General features: G+C 38.3%; 1 protein-coding gene across 1 annotated transcript in view; it reads left to right on the top strand.

Annotated features, from left to right (window-relative positions):
- The window catches only part of LOC126419511 (xanthine dehydrogenase/oxidase-like), a gene marked incomplete at its 5' end in the record, with an annotated part of 297,321 nt that overhangs the window by 49,682 nt on the left and 224,975 nt on the right, over nt 1-22,664 (top strand). Inside the window, 1 exon segment of the mRNA XM_050086701.1 lies at nt 3,997-4,017. Within this exon segment, the coding sequence (XP_049942658.1) occupies nt 3,997-4,017 (21 nt within the window).

Raw genomic sequence — 22,664 nt, 5'->3', positions numbered from 1 at the left:
AGCCTGACTGCGTTGCCTCCAAACACATATTGAGCAATTGTCTGGTTGAAGGCATATGCGACACTCATTGCTGAAGAGAATGTGATGCCAATCCTAAGCAGTCAATTCTGTATGTTGTTGCACCCTTCTGTACTGCCTTGTATGGTGTCGTTGTTGCGAAGATGGAACTCGCCATGGATGTCGGGAGTGAAGTTGCGCATCATGCTGCCTACTGCGCACAGTTTAAGTCATAACATGACGTCCTGTGGCTGCACTAAAAGCATTATTCAACATGGTGGCATTGCTGTCGGGTTTCCTCTAAGCCATAATCCATAGGTAGTAGTCATCCACTGCAGTAGTAGCCCTTTGGCGGCCTGATCGAGGCATGTCATTAACAGTTGCTGTCTCTCTGTATCTCCTCCATGTCCGAACAACATTGCTTTGGTTCACTCCAAAATGCCTGGACACCCACCTTGTTGAGAGCCCTTCCTGGCCCAAAATAACAATTTGGATGCACTCAAACTGTGGTATTGACCATCTAGACATGGTTGAACTACAGACAACATGAATTGTGTATTTCTTTGCTGGTGGAATGACTGAAACTGATCGGCTGTTGGACCCCTTCCATCCAACAGGTCTGCTCATGCATGGTTGTTTACATCTTTGTGCAGTTTTAGTGACATCTCTGAACAGTCAAAGGGACTGTGTCTGTGATACAATGTCCACAGTCAACAGCTATCTTCAAGAGTTCTTGGAAGTGGGGTGATGGAAAACTTTTTTTGATGTGTGAATGTACATGTGAGCTGTTGGATAGAGGGAGGTGGCATCTATACCAACATACCCCACATACATGATCTGTTTGTTGCTAAACGTTTCCTCAGTTAGTGCCCACCTGATTCCAAACATATGACATCCTTCCTACTCGTCTTAATCAAACTTAGCCTTACCGACAACTTCTTCATTCTCATCCTCTCTGAAGGCCAGACACACACTGCTGTCCACATTAAACCTACTGGAAAACAACAGTACTTACAAAAAACTTCCTGGCAGATTAAAACTGTGTGCCCGACCGAGACTCGAACTCGGGACCTTTGCCTTTCGCGGGCAAGTGCTCTACCATCTGAGCTACCGAAGCACGACTCACGCCCGGTACTCACAGCTTTACTTCTGCCAGTATCTCGTCTCCTACCTTCCAAACTTTACAGAAGCTCTCCTGCGAACCTGCAGAACTAGCACTCCTGAAAGAAAGGATATAGCGGAGACATGGCTTAGCCACAGCCTGGGGGATGTTTCCAGAATGAGAGTTTCCACTCTGCAGCGGAGTGTGCGCTGATATGATATGATATCAGCGCACACTCCGCTGCAGAGTGAAAATCTCATTCTGGAAACAGTACTTACATTTTGACAGTTGCCATCCTTTCCATGTCAAATGTTCTCTTCCATACAGTCTTGGCAATCCAGGCAAACCTATTTGTTTGGATCCAGACTCTTTATAGCAATACATCACCATTCTCACCTCAGCATTTCCTGGATGTAGTTACTCTACCAGCCTAGTTCAAAAGCAAATTTCCTGGGCCATCACATCCAATCCTGGTACTGTTGATCCCTCCAAAAAACAACTTTCTATCACACCACTGTTCACTCAGTATTATCCTTGTCTGGAATGTACTAACCATCTGCTTTGACAAGGCCATGACTTCCTAAAATCATGCCATGAAATGGGATCCATTCTGTTGGCAATTTAACCCACAACACTTAAAATAGCTTTTCATCATCGTCCCAATCTCCAGAATATTCTTATCAGATCCTATTGCCCTTCTACACTCATCTTTCTACCCACTGGTTCCTACATCTCTGACTGTTCCCACTGCAAGACTTTCTCCTGTGCACCCTCCTACCACCACCTATACCAACTCTGCAACTTTCAAAACATATACTATCAAAAGGAGAGCCACCTGTGAAACAACATGTCATATACCAGCCGTTATGTAAACAAAGTTTGGTCTCTTACATTGGCATGACTACCTTCAAATTATCAGTTAGGATGAAAGGGCATAAGTGGGGGCTGTATACTGACAACACCCAATATGCTGTTAGAGAACATACTGTACAGCATGACAGTCAAGATCATTGTGCCAAACACCGTCTGGATTCTTCCCCCAGACACCAGTTTCTCAGAACTCTGCCTGTGGGACCTAGCGCTACCACATGTTCTTGGTTCTGACCTCCGACTTTAATTTACTTTGACATCTTCTGTCTCAGCATTTTTTTCACAGCAACTACTCTATTCTTCACTCTGTTTCAGTTTTCTACATCTTTCATTGTCTTACCCATCTATTTTTCACTGCTCACCTTCCACCTCTGTTACATACAATGCACTTAGCTTTCCACTCTTTTTAACTCTTGAACAATGTATAAGCAGTGATCTCTGTTTTGCATATTAATCTGCCTTCCACCGTAAGCTCTCAGGTTTGAAATCTCATCTGATGCAGTCCCCTACAATCAGTCTTTCCTTCACATCCCGTCCAGTAAGCCTCCGCTGAACTACTGAGTGACTTTCCCAAAATCTCTTCCTTTTGCTAGACCTCTCCAGTTCTTTTCCCTCACCCCTCCTCCTTCCCCCTCAACCCTTCTACCTAAAGAGGGAGCCACATGCTCCAAAAGCTTATCTAATTATAACTTTCTTTTATGTGCATGTATGTTCTGCCAGCGCTTGGTAAGTAGATTTTTTATCCATCCAATTAAATTAGGTATGTAATTGTTGTGATTGTGTCAAGCATCTCATTACAAATAGTGTATTTGAACATTACAGGATTGTTTTCTTTATTTGTCCACATAACTTACATTTTTCTACATTTGGAGCAAGATGCCATTCATCACATCAACTAGAAATTTTGTCTAAGTCATATTGTATCCTCTTATAGTCACTCAATTATGACACCTTGCTGCACATCACAAGTCATCAGCAAACAGCCCTAAATTGCTGCCCACATCAGAACATTTATGTACAGTATATAGAGAATTAAAATGGCCCTATCACACTTCCCTGGGACAATCCTGATGATGTCTTTCTCTCTGATGAGCACTCACCATTGAGGACAAAGTAATGGGTTCTGTAACTGCAAAAGTTATGAGCCACTCATATATCTGAAACCTAAAATATATGCTTGGACCTCTGTCAGCAGCCTTCAGTGGAGCACTGAGTCAAATGCTTTCCAGAAATCTAGGACATGGAGTCTGCCTGTTGCCTTCTATTCATTGTCTGCAGGATGTCAAGTGAGAAAAGGGCAAGCTGAGTCATGCACAAGTGATGCTTTCTAAATCCATGCTGAAGATATACAGGAGTTGCCCGCATTTTTTTTTTATTTTTATTTCCCCCCCCCCCCAGTCACTTGGGACTTTTCGCTGGATGAGAATGAGAGATTCACAATAAGTGTAGGCTAAGTGAGGGGCCAATGGTGCAGCATACTCTCTGTAAAACCAAACTGGGATTCTGTCTGAACCTGGTGACTTACTTTTTCAACTCTTTCTATTGCTTCTCTATGCCATGGATTCCAGTTACTATGTCCTCCGTTAGGAAGTCTGAGAGACAGTCAAACAATGATTTTTTTGTATGATCCTCACCCATGAATGGTTTTTTTATATGTGAAATTTAAAACTTCAGCTTTCCTTTAGCTGTATTCTATTGCCACCCAAGTCCAGTCAACGAGTGTCTGGATAGAAGCCTTCAACCCACTTAGTGATTTTATGTATGACCAGAATTTTCTTGAGTTTTTGGCAAGATCTTTTGCTAAGGTATGACGGTGGAAGTTGTATGCTTTGAACATTGATCTTTCTATAGATGCATCAATCTCTACTATCTTTTGCCTGTCAGCATTTGAGCATTCTTTTTTGAATTGAGTCTGCAACAATCTCTGTTTCCTCAGCATTTTCCAAATTTGATTATTAAACCATAGAGAGTCCTTTCCATCCTTAACACACTTACTTGGGACTCTGGATCTGGTGTGTGATTTACAGTCAGTTTAAACTTTGCCCATAGTCCCTCTATATCCATCATACTGCAGCTAAATGGTGTACATTCATTGCCCAAGTGAGAGGCTAACAACTGTTTAGCTGCTTTTTCAAGCATAAACACTCTCTTGACCTTCCTGATGCATTTATTAGTAACCTTGACCGCTAAAGTGACATCATGATCACTTATCCTTGTCTCTGTACTGAGGCTGTGGATAACATCAGACTTGTCTGTAGCTATAAAGTGTAAAATATTTCTATTTTGTCTGTGTTGTCTAGCGAGTTGTTCAAGGCAGTTTTTGGAAAATGTGGTCAGAAGTACTTCACAAGACTGTTTATCCATACCATCTGCAGTGAATCCTTAGATGTCCCAGTCTATACTTGGTAGTTTAAAGTTGCCTCCAACTAATATTGCATGATCTGAGTATTTCTGTGCTACTGACCATAGAGTTTCCTTGAATGACTGTAAAAACATCACTATTAATCTGATTTCACCTACAATTGTTATATTCATCCAGATAGCCTCACTGTCACCCTCGGATTTGGCTACATGAGAGACAATATTTTTACCACCTACAATGAACATTCTCCCCTCTATTGCATCTAATCTGTTTATCCAATATACTTTCCACAACCCACTACATATTTTGCAGATTTCTGCTTTGGGTTACTGCCAGCTTTTGATCCCAAGAATAATGTGAGTCTGAGAAATTTCCTGCAGGGCAATAAATATTGGTACTTTGGTATGAATACTTCGGCAGTCTACAAGTAAAATTTTGACAGTTGAAGTGTGTCTACTTTGTGCACGATCCAATTTCACTTTGCGTAACAACTAGCAAGTGTTCACCAAATGATCCCAAACTACCACCTAGCCTTAAAAAACCCTTGTGCACTCATAAGTTCTCTGCTACCCAAGTAACTGCTTCCTTGTACAGTACACCCATGACCTACCAATGGGAGTCCCACAACTTTGCACCCTATAACACAACTCCAGAAATCTGCAGCCATGACCATCACAGAATCGACAAAGTCTCTCTTTGAGACCCTCCACTCAGCTCCAAACCAAAGAACCCTGACTGACTCTGAATATGGTGCTGCTAGTTGTGAGATTTACTTAAACCCCACAAGTGAGGCTAGCAGTTTCACTACTTCCAACAGCCACCTGTAGGAACAGAGGATGTCAACAGAACCCAAGAGACAGGCATTGTTGGTGCTGTCATGAGCAACAACTTTCAGACTACTGCACCCTTTACCCTCAATAGCCAAAGGCATGGCCTGCTCCACATCTTGGAAGAGCACCCCCTCCCCCCCCCCCCCCCCCCACCCCCGACCACCACCTTTTCCCTCCCAACCAGACATACTGAGCCACACTGGGATTCTTTGCAGCCCTGGACACTTTTTCTTGAAGGGGTTCGAATGAAGCTCCCTACAACTAATAAAAACCTCCTCCCATGTGCTTGATCAGACCTGCTGAGGGAGTGGCCATCCATCCAGTCAGAGAGTGAATGAGCGAGGCCAGATGGCCAGCACCCACATTGACTCTCCACGTCGAGTGACATGCACATGTAACAACCTGCCACTCACCCACATCTGATACATTGGAAGGTGCCTCAATAGCAGAGCCCATGTGTGAAAGAAGTGACACCTCATGTGTCCCATATGATGTACCAGTTTCTCAGCTGCCACCACACCCTTAGGCAGCAGCCTGCAGACAACTGACCATGCCCATAAACATCTTCAGCTGTACACAAACTATGGCCAGCTCATACTATGTCTGCACATAGCCTGCACCCACACTATCTATTCTACTACTACTAAATTGTGAATTAAACCTTGAAAACAAATGTAAAAAACTAAATATATGATTCTCTACTCTTCTGGTGCTTCACTACTGGTGGCTCGTAGCTGACTGAGCTGTGGTTAAAGGTTACGGCCATCCAAAAACAAACAAAGTACTACTGTGCTACAGATTGCTCATAGTACACATTACCATACTAAAACATGTTACTCTAGCTCTCAAATACAAAAATATGCAATGGCTTTGCAAACATTCAAAAATACAGAAAAAGTTTAAGACTTAAACTGAGAACACAAACAGAAAAGCTAAATATGATACTTGCTAGTCTCCTGGTGCTTCACTGATGAAGGATGATGGCTGACTCTACTTCTCTAACAGTGAGATGTACAAGACAGGCAATTATCTCAGTGTACCTGTTAAGAAACCATATGTGGTGCTTGCTTTTCCACATTCACTTGATCAGTGACTTCTTGAGCTTCAAAGAATAGCCAGATCCACATAATGTATCTTCTGTCCAGGATGGCATATGGTGTCCTTCTGAGTACCTATTGATCTTTTTAAGTCTATAGCTGTTGACTGAATAAAGTGGCTGAGGGCATAGTTGTTCTGTGCAGTATGAATGAGAAAAAGAAACATGTAAAACTGATGAAAAATGGATATGAGAATTATGGGACATAACATCTGAGGTTATCAGTCCCCTAGAACTTAGAAATACTTAAACCTAACTAATCTAAAGACATCATACACTGCCTGAGGCAGGATTCGAACCTGCAACCGTAACAGTCACGCGGTTCCAGACTGAAGCACCTAGAACTGCTCAGCCACTGCGCCCGGCAAACTGATGAAAATAACAAAAATAATAATTTATGACCTCATAGGTAAGAAAAGGGAAATGTAAAAAATTGGAGTATATTTCAAATGCATCTCTCAGCTGAGAGAATGAATTCAGTTGTTGTAAAGTTTACCAAAGGCACTGGGCTTCAGACACTGTTGTACTTTTGTGCCACATTGAAATCTTATAGAGAACACCACATAACTCAGCAAATAGTGACATTGAAACTACAGGCAACCATCATGTCTCTCCACCCAACACATCTTGTAGATTCTCTGATTGCTATTCCACTGAACACTTCTTTAAAGACACTACGTCTATTTGCAGAGGCATTAGCAGATGCTACAACTTTTTTCATTGTGGCTAATGAATTGTGACAAACAGTGACCTGGAAAGAATGTGTGAAACAATTTCCCATTAATTTATTGTTACATGTGCAATGTGTTTTGCATTAATGATTGTTTCAGTAAGCTCATGAATGGCACCCTTTAACTAAAAAACCATAACTGAACAGCTGTGAATGAAAATTCCAACACATATCCTTAGACTGACATTAAATTTCTTGCAAATATCTTTAACTATATGAGCAAGGGTGAATGCAGTTAGATGACACTCTTCATTTTCATCTTCAGAATGAAACTTCTCATAAGCATTACAGAATGTAATAAAATCTTCCCTGTGCATTCCTTCATGAAGGTAAGAGGCAGATAAATTAAACTTTCCATTGTGGAAATTGCTGGTGGTTTCATTTAAGAAAACTGAAAAAACTTTGCTCCTCTCACTGTGGATAAAATCTTGTCTTAAAATTCTTCTTCGCATACATCAGTGAATTGATTTTGTATAGTTTTGTTTGTGTATATGGTATTCGAATTAAAATTGAATCTGATTTATTTAATTACTTTTAAATTGTTGGGGAATCCTACATTTTGACATCCAGGCTGAGTCAAGACTACTTAGAAAATTATTTTTCTAGACTTCAGGCAAATAGTACAATAAGTCTACAGCTTTTGAAGTAAAGAACAAAATGTATCTTCTACACGAACAGAAAAAGCCAATGAAATATCTTTTCCTGTTGTTCTTACGCCATTGACAAAAAAAAAATGACAGCTTACATCTATTAACATCATAATCATAGCTTAAGGAGAGACTGATAAAGCAAGTCATATTTAAGTGCATTTGCCAAATACATAGAAAATATTGATTTTATTGATTCTGGTGGCAGAACAAAGAATATTTGCTTCTGGACAATGGCCTTGATGACTGAGAGTGCTACAGATGAGAAGTTGAACGTAGTGCTTTCAGATACTTGTACATCAAAGGTTGTGTTGCCTGCAAACATGAAGACATTGATATTTTATTAGGGACAACAGAAAATTGTCCTTTTTACCCAAAAGAATTCATGAATCAGGACCAGTCCTGATGTAATACCTAAGGGAGGCCTTGCTTAGCCAACACCTGAATGGCTGGTGGCAGTGGTGGAATCCAATAATGTTTTCACAGGTCTTCAAAGATAAGGGTGTCCAAATGCATCAGGGTAATGGAAACATTAGTTTCCCAAAATAGATGGAAAAAATATCATTTGTATATGAGCACAAGGAAATATTTATCCAGATCTTAGAAAAGGCAATCTAAAACACCAAAAAATTCACCGCAGAAGAACCAACTTTAGACTTCAGCACATTCAGCAGCCGCAGATTAATTTTGCAGCATGACTGTTTTAAGCTAAGAGGTATATGATCAATACATTTTCTTTTCTAATATCAGTTTAGTGAAATATAGCTTGCAGTTGCACACTGTAATTGTGAAAACATATTTTCTTTGAACAGACAAATTTTGTAATTAATGAGACAAAGGTAGATTAAAGCTATGCACTTTCAGTGCTTAAGGAATGATGGGAAAAATAACTTGTGTTTTGCTAGCTGAGCTGTATGTTTGAAAATAGCTTGATAAATGCTTATGCAGTGTGTGAGATTTGGACTCAGTGCCACTGCTATCGTGTGACATGGTTGGTAACCAGTGATGCTTGCTATACACCCAGAATGGCCTGTGCATGGTATGTATTTTACATACCATGCACAGTCATTTTTGTCAATCATGACATTTGTATTTCCTGTGACCTGCTGGCTCATGTTAGAAATGGGCATCCAGGCAACAATCGGAAGTGAACTGAAATGCAAGTTAACTGTGTGTTATTTTTTCTGTTCTGATTCACTAAAAACAGGTTCAAAAATAATTCAGTTTACATTGTATGAAAACATGTGGTTCGTATTTATTTTTTATGTTATTTTCTTAGAATGTTAGATTTATTTCTGAAATGTATTTTACAAAAATATTTCCATTTGTTGGTTAACCATAAAATATATTTTTAATCAGCTTTCTTTGCATCAGTGCTTAGTGCATTACTTTGACATAAATTCTAAAAAAAATTCATTCAGAGATGTATGAGATGTACAGTAAAACATCTTTTTTCACTTTTCAGAGGACTGACCCAATAAAGTGTAAAACACAGGAAAGTGTAAAGTATAGGGAAGCAAGGGAAACACAATAAGCAAAAATGAATAAATTACTCTTACTGTCATTATCATTATTTTGTTCAAAATATGAAAGTAAAACAATTTTAATTTTGCCTGTTTAAAAAGATGTGAAATAATTAATTTCTTTTGTTTGTTACTAACAGCAACCAGCTGTACTTGCCTCTCCAAAGTATACAAAGCATCAAACCTATAATCATCACCCGATATGCTACCAGTATACTGCCTAAAAATATTAACACATTCCACAGTTTCTTACCTGCTTGGCACAACTAGTTCTTGGTCATCATCTTCATTACCCTCTTCACCAACCACATTTCTCTTCCCTACTTCAAATGTTTGGTAATTATGCTGTCTACAATTGGCACCCCTGAAGTGGTGACTGAAGTATTAACACTGACATATTCTTGAAACGTAGACAACATGCCAGTCACAGAAAAAACTGTAGGCTTAGACAAATCTCCTTCCAGTGGTGCATGTGTGTTTTCTGTGAACTGAAATCCTGCTTTCATGAAACAGGTCGAGATAGTTCAAGGAGTCACATCTATCCATGCTTTCGATGCATAGGCCTAATGCATAGCATCCAAAAGTGATATGATAATAGATTTTAAGTCCATGCCATTATCATACGAGGGTTATTCCAAAAGTAAGGTCCAATTCGCCGTAACTATTGAAATTTGGCGCCAATGACAAAACACGCATGCGCGCCGACTCCCGGCAAGCCTTGCGCGTCAAACGCCGCCATTCGCTTTGTTACTGTTGCTGAGTGTAGTTCACAGTGTCACTTTACAATGTTTAAGACAATTGATCAGCCCGCCGATTGTGAAGTAAGGGCAGTGATACGGTTTTTGTCTGCAAGAAACAATTCAGCGGCAGAAATCCATCGGCAGATTACTGAAGTGTACGGTCCTAACATAATGAGCGACAGTAAAGTGCGCAAGTGGGTGCGAGCTTTTAATGAAGGACGGGATAATGTGCACGATGAACCACGGTGTGGCCGACCATCAGTGATTTCAGACGATTTGGTCAATGCGGTTGACAAAAAAATTCGTGAAGATCGCCGATTCACTATTACAGACGTAGACATGCATTTTCCGAATGTGAGTAGAACAACTTTGTTCAGAATTGTGTCTGAACATTTGAAGTTTCACAAATTGTGTGCCCGTTGGGTTCCCAGGCTGCTTACGGAGCCCCAACGAATGAAAAGAATGGCTTTTGCTCTTGATTTTTTGGAGCGATATCATAAGGAAGGTGACAGTCTTTTAGACAATGTTGTCACAGGGGATGAGACATGGGTTTCTCACATCACTCCAGAGTCTAAACGTCAGTCAATGCAATGGCGTCACACGTCATCGCCAGTCAAGGTCAAGGCAAAGCAGACAATCTCAACACGTAAGGTTATGGCGACTGTGTTCTGGGATAGACGTGGAGTATTGTTAGTCGACTTTATGGAGAGAGGAACAACGATTAATAAAGCCGCCTACTGCGCTACCCTGACTAAACTTCGACGTGCAATCCAGAATAAGCAACGTGGTCTTTTGTCGTCTGGAATCTTGTTGTTGCATGACAATGCCAGACCCCACACTGCAAATGAAACGCAAGCTCTGATCAAGAAATTTGGATGGGAACAGATGGACCATCCTCCTTACAGTCCGGACCTGGCGCCAAGTGATTTCCACCTGTTCCGTTACTTAAAGGAGTTTCTCGGCGGCAAGCGCTTCGACACAGATGATGAAGTGAAAGAAGCAGTTAAGGACTGGTTATCGTCACAGGCGGCCGATTTCTATAACATGGGCATTCAAAAGCTTGTTGAATGATGTGACAAATGTTTAAATAAGTATGGAAGTTATGTAGAAAAATAGATAAAGATGTAAGGAATGTAAATAAAACAATTGTTTTGAAAAAACATTTTAGTTTTGATTTTTTTTTTATAACCGGACCTTACTTTTGGAATAACCCTCGTACATAAATACCACCTTCCGGACAGGCATTTTTCTATGTTTCCATGTAAATGAATTGATTATTTGCAGCTCTAACAGTTGAAGTTTACTCATACAATTAGGAGGCAGGAACACTAGCTTGATATTTCTCAGCTGCATATTGTCAAGTTCTGCTCGACATCTGTCACTTAGCAGCATTATTTTCCTATATTTTGCCTCCATTTTAGCATCAAGTGCCTGCACGGTCCCTGTGAAGATGGAATTGGTCATCAATGCAGTGCTGTTGGAATCATAACTAGTAGGCAGAGTTCTGACAGTTCTGAAACAAATTGGCTTTTCAAATTTTGCAGACCCATCATCATTGTTCATAAGTATCAGTTATCTTCTACTTACTCAGTTTCCTAATATGTTATAAAAAAGAACAGTTTTGTCAAGATTAAGCATGGTTTTTGGATCATAATCTTTAAAGATATTTTGCAGTTTTTCTTCCATTTGTCCACAGTTCTCTTATGAAGACTTACACTTGCGTGACACCAATGGCTGTAAAAATTATGTAAAGATGATTTTTAAATTGATTGATCCAATCATTCGATGCTGTGAAGTTGATGAACCCCATTTTTTGTAGCAAACTGAATCACCTTTTCTCTCAGTCTATAGCATTCAAGTGTAGTTCCCAATGCTATCAAGGTAACAAACCACTCTGCAATGAGTTTCTCCAAATGATCATACACTGATGCCAAATGTATTTATGTCTTTTTTGCAATGGAACAAGTACGTCTCCTGTTGGTTTTTATGTTGGGCCAATTTCTCACAATTGTGTTCAGGGTGGAAGCAGTAAGTCTTAGGAAATTCACTAATTGACCTTGCGAACCAACATCCAAATGTGTATGTTGTAGAATCATAATTTTTCTTCCACAGTTATACATTTCCTGTCTTTCCTAGTCATTTCACTCATATGCACTGATTTGAGTTAATACAGAATGTGACTTTTACTTGTTTGCTTATTATTACAGGTACAGTACCAATTTTTTCAGAGATCTTTGTTACAATTATAGCATCCTTGCATTCGAAGAAGCAGTGGTAAAAGTGGAATATAAATTTTACAGACAGCTGTTTGGAAAGTTTAATCTAATGGTGCATTTTGTTTGAGAATTCTTTATTAAATATGCTGTAATCATTTTTATTTTTTGGGATCAATGATACTTCTTGCCCAGCTTTTTTTGTAACAAGTTCTCATGACTCAGGAAATCTTCTGTCTGCTGTCTTCTGTTTTCAACTGTGGCAACTTAAACAATATGATGGTAACGACTCTAGTAGCAATATTCATTCTGCTCATTGAACTGTATTACAATGACTTTCATCTAATTTCATAGTCATTTATACAAATAAACACCACTTTTGAAGACAGATATCTTGATAATAGGCTTTTGTGAATCATTGTTACTTCTACTTGGAATCCACTAAACTGTACCAGGTGCGCAGTCTTAGGTTGGTATGGCCTGATGTCAGACGTAAGCTTCCCTCCTCAAGGTGCTCTGTAATATGGTGACAGTTTCTTCCCTCTTTCTCACCCAGGAAATTCCTTAACCAAATGACTTCCTTGTTGACAACGAGCTGTAAATTTTTTGCCTACTGTTCTCTGTTTACAAAGACTGCCAACATTAGAGTTTCAACCATATTGTGTTACAAGTTTTATTGATCATAGTTTTATAATGGCTATCAATGAACATTAGAACATTAAAATGTGAATGTCTTTTTAGTGTGGTTTCTTGAAAGACTTATATTTATGTGTTTTATTTACACTATTGGGCATGATCAAAGTGATGAGGGAACCTACACCCAGTTTGTGTGCGTCAGCACTCAGCCACTACCTTTCTGATTATTGTGAAGGCAGTGACTGAGTGCTAACAAGGAACTTGCAAATGTGCAGCAGGAAGATTGCTACTAGAGTCACTATCATCAGATTGTGATTATGATTAAGGCAGTGACTCAGCATACGTTCCCACCCTACCAAACACTGTGAACCTATAACACAGGCGGTTTCACGAACCTGCTCTACTGTGCAGGAAAAGTTATCTCCATAAGGACACCATTACGATGTGGCTAATGGCTGTATAGTACTTTAGTAGAGCTGGCCATGATGTCTCCTTTGTTGATGCTGCTGAGTCTGTGTTGTCCATGTGGCTTCTCGTTGTCTAGGCAATGATTCCTTTGCTGCTCTGGGTCCAAGAAAATGTGCGGGTTTTTTAATTATCAAGGGACTATCGAAATCATTATGCACTATTCCACAGTTTCTTCGTATCAGAAACACACTTTTATTGTCAAAACTAGATACACAACTATACTCAACTGTGGCCAACACTCAAGTGGCCGAAAACCCGTTGTAGACCAAAGATCACAGTAATAAGCTACAAAGAACATACAATTCAAATATTGATTATTGATCGCAACACCTAACTTAGTATTATCTTAAGCAAAAGCTTTTTTAACACGACTTTAGTGTCTATTTGTCAGTTCCATTACAATAGCCCCCCAAGAATTTTGTAAGTATGAAAATGTGAACAAAATTCTGACACCAGAATAATGGAACTGCCAAGAATATGATTTTAAATAAATTAAAATTTTTAATAGGACTGTTTCCTTTGAATTATGCTAACACTGAAATTGTTATACTAAGTAAAGGAAAACATACAATTTTTAACCTTAGAGTAAATGAAATACAAAACAAGATTCGCAATTTTCACTTAGACGAGTCCATAATGTTGTAGCACTTCACATGAAACCATTGAAAGACTGTAACTTTTAACTGCAGGCTTGTTTTATTTTATTTTGTTGCCCACTTTTCACACTACTAACAGTCTGTCCCACATTGTCCATCTGCACATAGGTGACTTCCGTTAAAAGGTCTGATTTCTGCTTGTCCTGCAGTGCATCAGTTTCCAAAGCTTAGCTGTTTGTATCACTTCATTGACTATAATCCCATGTTATCTAAAAATCACATACAGAGATCACTTTTTGGTTACATAATGTTTATATGTAAGTACATGGTTAGGATACATAGTTTACCTTCTGGTAATGTTTATCTAGTGGGAGAAGTTAACAGAATATGTCTGAGTAATACTACACAGGTATGAACTGGTCCAAAAAAGATCCTTTAAATAACAATAAATTAAATAAACATGTAATACAAATGCATTAACATGTTGGGTGTAAAATGTCTTAAGACAAAGACATTACTCCAAGGATAAAAAAATTAAATTGTTTTCAAAAGTAAAGTTATAGGCAGTTTGTTACAAGGGTTCATATTCACAGTAAAAGTGCAAAGGTAGAATCATGGATGAAAGTTTTGCAATGGTATGTATCTATCAAAATTAAAAAATATTACTGCCTATGCTTTTGCAGTGGTTGAGGAAGAAATATACAGAAATTTATGTGGTTTACTAAGAATGATTGTCTCCTAGTAGAGTTGGACATTTCAATTTTTGTAATTTTTGTAATTTTGTAATTAGGACTCTGCCTTTAAGATAAAAAAAATTAAAAAAACTTAATTGTTGCAAGACAGATTTAGTGCTGATTAGTGGCTTGCGTTTTAAATGATGTCTCAACAAGTGTGATGTGAGAAAGTTACACAAGCTAAAATTACACAAATTATCAAATATCAATCAAATTGCATAAACATACAAAAATATTAAGAACTAACATGGCAAGCATATTACACAGAAAATTCATTGCAAACACTTCATACAGTGAATACATATTAAACAAATAATAAACATTTTCAAGGGCACAAAACTGTATCAAAATCAGACAATTTTTATAGATAAAATTTCATAATTTCCAGTGAAAAACTTTTGTTGAGTCACCTTTTAACTTTCTGAGAATAGTCTTACCCCTTTTGTTTATACCATTTCAATGAAACAATATTCCTTAGCCCGAGAACTTTCCTGGATTTAGGATACACCAACCGGTATGCATTTGGGTGTGGATGCTCTACAACCTTGAATGAACCCATGTATATATCAAAGAATTTCTTTATTTCAGAAGTTAGAATTTTTGATTTCTCATGTGATTTTACTAAAACATAATCTCCTACTTTAAACTTGGTTGCTTTGATCTTGCCATCATGTCATCTTTTTCTAATTTCCCCCTGTTTTATCATTGTTTCTTTGACTATGGCTTCACGTTCATGCATAGTCATCATTGCGCATAGTGGAAATTCTATGAGTTCAGTGATAATGTTGTCTGGTTTTAGACGAAACATCCTGTGGAAGTGTGCTGCAAGCTGTTCATAACATCTTCAAAGTCTCGTACATGGTCGTACCATGTAGGATGTTTATGACTGCAATATGTACAACATAAACGACCAATCTCGTGCATATACCTCTCAGCTGGGTTTGACGATGGATTATATACAGATATTTGAACATGTTTGATTCCCAATTTATCAACAAAGGCTTTCCAAACTTTTGACAAAAACTGAGAACCGTTATCCGACAAGATTGCTTTTGGTTTCCCAATGTTTAAGAAACAGTCTTTTTCAACTTTTGTAACTATCTCTTTACCTGTGGCTTTTCTGACAGGATACAACTAGATTAGTTTAGAAAATATAACCACCATGACAAAAATGTAGCAGTGGCCACTCCTACTCCTTGGAAGAGGCCCATAGAAATCAACAGCGACTAAGTCTAGAGGTTGTGCAGGAATAATGTTTTGCATTTCACCTTGACATTTTTTGTTACTTACTTTGACTCATTGGCACTTATCACAAGTTGACAATTCTTTTCTAACTTTCTTGGCCATATTGTAGAAGTATATGTTTTCTTGTAATTTCTGCATATACTTATGTATGCCACAATGACCATAGCTCTCATGAGTATACCTAATTAACCTCTCAGCTTCCTCCTCAGGCCAGCATAGTTTCCAATTGTCTGAGTCTTCGTCAGTTGTCCTAAACAGAATACCTTTAAACCTTATAGTACTTGTCTAATTTTTCATAGTTTTTTTTCCCTAAACAGCTCTTTACTAATTTCCAATTTGCATCACAGTTCTCGCTCCTCCTGATTTTATCACACAATGATCTAACAACTTTTTCATCTGTGACACCTTTAATATATATCATTTTAAACTGTTTTTCTTCATTCTGATCAAAAATTTCTGTTTCCCCTCCTACTGGTAGCCTTGATAGAGCATCCACAACTATGTTGTCAGTGCCTTTAATATACTTAATTTCAAAGTTGAATTGTTGTAAATACAATGCCCATCTTGTAAGCCTATCATGATAGAGCTTGCATTCCTGCATATAGCTTAAGGCTTTATGATCAGAGTACACTATTGCCTTATGTCCAAGTAAATAGGTCCTGAATTTTGAAAATGACCACTATATGGCTAATAGCTCTTTTTCTGTTACTGTATAGTTCTTTTCATGTTTCAGTAATATTCTGCTTGCAAATGCAATTGTAGCATGAACTGTCTCACTATTTGGTGTTGTTATGATAAGTTTTTGTCCTCCCCAGTCAAATATTGCATCTACACTCCGAATCCATGGCATCCCGAGAATACAGTCCTCACTGAGGCCTGGTATAATTAGGCATCCATGTGTAAATGTGACTCCATCAATTGTAAAAGATAACAAAGTTTGACTTTTCACAGTTTTACTATGTTTTCCTGTAGCCCCTCTTATTTTCACCCCAATGACTGGCATTTCAATGTAATCTTTCTCGCACTTCATCTTTTTGCTTAGTATTTCAGATATTCCTGACACCTGACTCCCTGTGTCTATGAGGCACTTGCCATCCAAGGTACCAACTTTAGCTCTAATGAATGGACTACCTAAGTCATCACTTTTTTTGGGCTGAACATATTCATACAATAAATCATTTTGAATTTCACTAAAACAATGACTTCCTGACTTAAAAGTACCTATATTACTGTCACCTTTATTATCTACGGTCATTACATTAACACACACGTCATTAGCACTGTCACTTGCATTGATAATTTCATTAATCCCAATATTTTCACCCATATAACATTGTTCATCACTAAGGTATTTATCCTTCAGTTGTTCAACAAAACTATGTTTAGTATTTTGCCACCAATCAGGATATAAAATTTGAGATATATTAAGAATCATTTTTCTAAAATTGCTATCATATCTAATTGCATCACTCTTTAGCCACATATCATAAAGAAATAATTCACCTTTGTTCATAGCAAATGGTAGCATACTTGCACAGTCAGTTTTACTGTTCAGTGAATCTTTATCATCTGCCCAGGTTCCTTCATAAGATGTTGCATTACAGAGCCTATTGGTTGTGACACTGGCATTAACACCACTTAAACTGTTAATAACATCCTTGGGTACATCTACAGCGTGCATATCAGTTTCTCCCACAACACCTAATGCCTCCATTTCCTCTTTCAGGCAAACGAAATATTTTTCATCATCATCATATATCATTAAATCTTCATTTTCCCAAATACTACAATCATCAGCCTCTCTCTCCCGAAAAATTAAAATGTTGCTTTCACACCCAAGTGTATTTAATTCTTTGCTCGTTAAATCAGTGTCAACAGTTTGCTCACTTAGTTCCCTCATCAGTGCATCAATTCCTAAATCATTTAAATCGTTAACCTGCTGGTCCCCTGACAAACTATAAGCTTCTGCCCATTCATAAAATTCAACTAAGTCAATTATTTTCTCTGGCTCTTTATTACAACCAATGTGTTCCTTCTTAACAGGTACTGTGTTTAGAGGGTAGTACACATTCATAAGATAACTACTCATTACTTGAGACGTATCTCTTGGTGCAACGTAGTCAGTGTTATTGGTCCATCTATTATCTATGCTTTTCGCCCCTACCTTGTGGACCGAAAATTGAGTGCATGCTAGTTTTTTACTTCATGACATCCCATAGCATTTTGACTCCTGGTGTCACTATGTTCACGCCAATTCCTGTTTTAAAACTCCCTGTTATTACTTCTGTTCCAATTGTTCCCAGATTGTCCTCTTGAATGGAAATTATAGTTTGCCCTTGAATGGAAATTATTATTAATATTGTGACTATTTTGTTCCCTATAATGAAAACTATGGTTGTTGGGCCTACTGCTTTCCCTCCTGTTAAAATTAGTGTTTCCCCAACTATGATCTCCACCTCTTTGTGCATGATTGAAATAGTTTTTTGGTTTCCCCACTTTGTCTATAATCCTGTCAAGTTTGTCCACATAGTTTAGAAATTGTTCAATGTTGTCATCTGGTCCATACACTAGGTCCCATTGCACATCTGTTGGCAACCTTCTCTTTAAAGCATCTATCTGTGTGAGCTCATCAAAGGTTTTACTCAAATGTACAAGTTTCTTCAGTTGATTCTTACAAAACTGTTTCATAGTCCCCTGTGTTTCTCTATAATATGGTCCATTCAGGAACTCGCTCTTTATCCTGGCTTGTTCAGTTTCAGACCAGAACCGTTTTAAGAACTCAATTTAAAATTCTGCATAAGACATGTCCATAGAAAAATTTTGATTGGCTCATGACAAAGATTCCCCCTCCAAAAATTTTTAACAAACTTAATTTTGAAACTTTCACTCATATTCGGCAAAAAATTGTCTCTACAACTCTACAGAAAGTCAACAGGATGCAAACTACACTCATCAGAAAAGTTTTTAACTGGAATATTGGATAATAAGGTACAGGTGTTCATAGAAAAATTTTTGTTAGCTACATCATTGCTAAATATTTCAAACTTCTGGTTTAACTCTGATACTGTACTTTTTAATTCACTAACGTCTTTCTTAGTTTCAATCTCGTGGAGTTTTACTGTGTTACTTACTGTTTTCACTTTATCATTCACAACATTTAGTTTTGAAAGTACTCTACTTTCAAGATCTACTGCCATAGCTTTTACATTTACACAAACTGTATCTATTTGACTATTAACATTAACAAAACACTTCGCATTTTTCTCTCTGTCTGTGGCCAGTTCATTTTTTACAGACTGAATTTTGTTACTCAGACTAGATTTTTCTTCTCCCACTTTAGATTCTACCACCAAAATCTTTGTTTCTGCCTTGCTAAGTTTTTTGTTTATCTTTGATATATCGTTGCGAAGTTTATTACCCCAAAGTAAGACATTATCAAATTTTTTGTTCATAGCTCCTTCTAGACACGACACTTTCTGATTTATAACCCGAAAACTGTCCGCCACCATCTGATTGATGTTTTGCAATTGATCTTCATTAGCTTGTAAACGGGCTGCAACTGTTTGATTTAAAGCTAAAGTTTGTTCCATCATTTGTAACAGCGATTTAATGTCCGACGTCTCACGTTCTGATGAATTAAGACATTGATGCGCTTCTTTGACTGACTCATCTTCCGTTTTTATCGGCATGTCTACGTCCCCAAAGACTAACAAATTTTCACAATCCTGCTCGGATTCAGCACCACTTTCCTCTTTCACGATGGTCATTTCTGTGAAATTTCACACACAAAATAATAAAAGGAATAAACAGCACTAAACAAATGTACTTATCTTTTCAGTCTGGGTCCCCACTCGTGTGGTTAGTCCACTTTACTGTTTTGTTTCGTCTCCCTTTACTTCCATGTATAGCACTTCCTTGTACCAAGTGGTCATTAGACTTCTGCAAAACAGATTTCGTCAATCCAGTACATATAAACGTCTTAATCCCAGCAAAGAGCCCCCAGTTTTCACAAACCCGCTCTACTGTGCAGGATAAGTTATATCCATAAGGACACCGTTATGGTGTGGCTAATGGCTGTATAGTACTTTAGTAGAGCTGGCCATGATATCTCCTTTGTTGATGCTGCTGAGTCTGCGTTGTCTATGTGGCTTCTCGTTGTCTAGGCGATGATTCCTTTGCTGCTCTGGACCCAAGAAAAGGTGCGGGTTTTTTAATTATCATGGACTATCGAAATCATGACGCAGTATTCCATGGTTTCTTTGTATCAAAAACACACTTTTATTGTCAAAACTAGATACACAACTACACTCAACCGCGGCCAACACTCAAGTGGCCAAAAACCCGTTGTAGACCGAAGATCACAGTCATAAGCTACAAAGAACATACAATTCAAATATCGATTATTGATCGCAACTCCTAACTTAGTATTATCTTAAGCAAAAGCTTTTTTAACACAACTTTAGTGTCTATTTGTCAGTTCCATTACAGTGGCCAAGACCCAATGCAGCGGCAATGAAAATCTTGCTCACTGCACGAACGCTAAATTACATGATAAATAACTTTGTGTATAGTTTATGTTTTCTGCTTTGTTCGAAGGCTGACTTTGAGCAGGAACATGATGCACCTTTTGCAGAAATCTGTTTGAAAATCAATGCTAAATGTCCTGATAACATCAAAGAAAACTTAAAATGAGGGAAATCTTCTACACGGGATCATTAATAATGGGAAAGCATTGTACTGATAGAATGTGACTTCTGTTGGAAAAAAAAAAAAAAAAAAAAAAAAAAAAAAAAAGTGAGAAAAGATAATGTGCAGGAATTTAAAAATGGGGTTTTATTGTAAATCACTTGAAAAGCATTCATAAAAAAAATTTGATAATTGCATATTTATGAGATCTTCCCATTTCTTTTGTTGTTGGAAAAGTGTCTTTCTCTTTCCACCCTAGCCTGCTTCCTGTGGTCAGCAGGTTATACCAGTAGACTTATGAAATATGTCAGATTTGTTGATGTCATCAGGCAGGCCTGCCCTCAGCCATTAAATTGGGGTCATTACCTGGTAAAAATGTTTCTTGTAGCTGGTGGGGGTCATGACCTCTCTCAGATTTGCACCTGTATAACTGTGAAATACACTGGCTAATAACATAAAACATACTTCTAAAATAAATTCCTTTAAAATGACTTGTAGTAACATTCATAGAACCTAAATCAAAGTACTTCAGTCATATTACATAAATCTGTGTTACAGTTTAGCCAACCTGCTGTTAAATATTTAGTGATATAACTCCATGATTGATAGCATTGCATCGATACTGGCAGTATTGGCAGTGCATCACTGATACAAAGTTTTAGCCTCCTGCCAGTAGGTATGCATGTGTGTTCATGCAGTAAGTTCTTAACATGCCATGGGTGAAATAATGAGGAGTCAGTAGGAGCACACAAAGGGTGCTTAGTCTGAGACATGCAGCGAGCCTCTGGTGTCGAGGAGGTCAAGTGGTTGATCACTGGGCCCACATTGTGATGCTATACAGAAGGGTTTTTGTATATCCCAATGGCATGTGGGAGGGTTACTTGCAGATCAACAGGTCACTGTGTTGCTGTCCACTGGGGAAGTGAAGTGACAAGATGCATCAGTGGACTTATGTGCTGGATTCTAATCTGATTTTAATGAGCCGAGTTGTTCTATATGTTTAAGCTGAAGCCTTGACGATATAGGCTGTTAGATTATTTTCTCTGGGAGTTTCCTGTGCTGATGTATGCTCTGCTTCAGAAGGGTTATGACGGTTCTGTGTGCAGTTCTAAGAATTTATTGTGGAACTGAGACAAACACCTGTCCTTCTTTGTGGTACGACAAAATTTCTTGTTCTAGCTTTTGTTGTTTTAAAAAAATCACAAGTGCCTCATGCGTATGGTGGAATGATTATAAGCAGTGGTGTGTGTGGCTGAATGAGGCCATATGGTGGTGCTCTTGGCCAACATTAAAGATGTATTGTGTTTAGCTGCCTCTGTTGTGGAAAGCTGTGAAAATTAGATTGGTATTTATTGTGGGTGTGGTGAAAGGGTGTGAAGGGATGAGCTGGGTTCAAATCTTGTGGTCTTATGTGCCCAGTGGGTCACCAGTAGTTGTTGGGTGTCATGGACGTTCACTTTAAAGCTGCTTTGCATCATTGCTCAGCTTCAAGACAGCTCAGAATCACATATATGTGTATATGTTCTCAGTGACTGATTGGTAAAGCAAATTCTGTAACATGCTTAGCTCACCTTGAGTGTCTATCACTGTACACTTGCATTGGTTAACTCACTCAGTGCTAGACTGTTATCTCAATCCTTGTCTAGAAATAAGTAAGTTTCCTGCAGGGCTTTGCCCATAAAATTTCTTTTCCTATCTATTCACCTATGACTGAGCATGGAAGAACAGTGATTAGCACACTGTACTCACATTTGGGAGGACAATGGTTCAAACCCATGTGCAGCCATCCTCACTGAGGTTTTCCCTGATGTCTCTAAATTACTTAAGCAAAATGCTGGGATGATTCCTTTGGAAGGGCTTTGCCAATTTCCCTCTCAATCCTTCCCTAATCTGAGCTTGTGCTCCATCCCTAATGACCTCGCTTCTATGGGATGTTAAACATTAATCTTCTCCTCCTCCTCCTTCCCCTCCTTCTCCTCTATTCACCTGTGAATTATTTGCTGAATTTAATTGATGGTAACCTATCATATCTTTTCTATTCTAATTCCTCTCATTATTTTCTTAAGGGAGGGTGGTGTGCAATGCCTAGCTCAATGCTGACTGTATGTTCTTGGAATAGTGATGACTGCTGAGTAGCTTATTATACAGTGATTTATAGTGCTGGCAGTTTCGATTGTTAGATTGTTTTT

The sequence above is a fragment of the Schistocerca serialis genome, chromosome 9 (genome assembly GCF_023864345.2).
Source record: "Schistocerca serialis cubense isolate TAMUIC-IGC-003099 chromosome 9, iqSchSeri2.2, whole genome shotgun sequence".
NCBI lineage: Eukaryota > Metazoa > Arthropoda > Insecta > Orthoptera > Acrididae > Schistocerca > Schistocerca serialis.
Note: the sequence above shows the minus strand (reverse complement) of the source record. Positions and strands in the feature narration are given on the sequence as shown.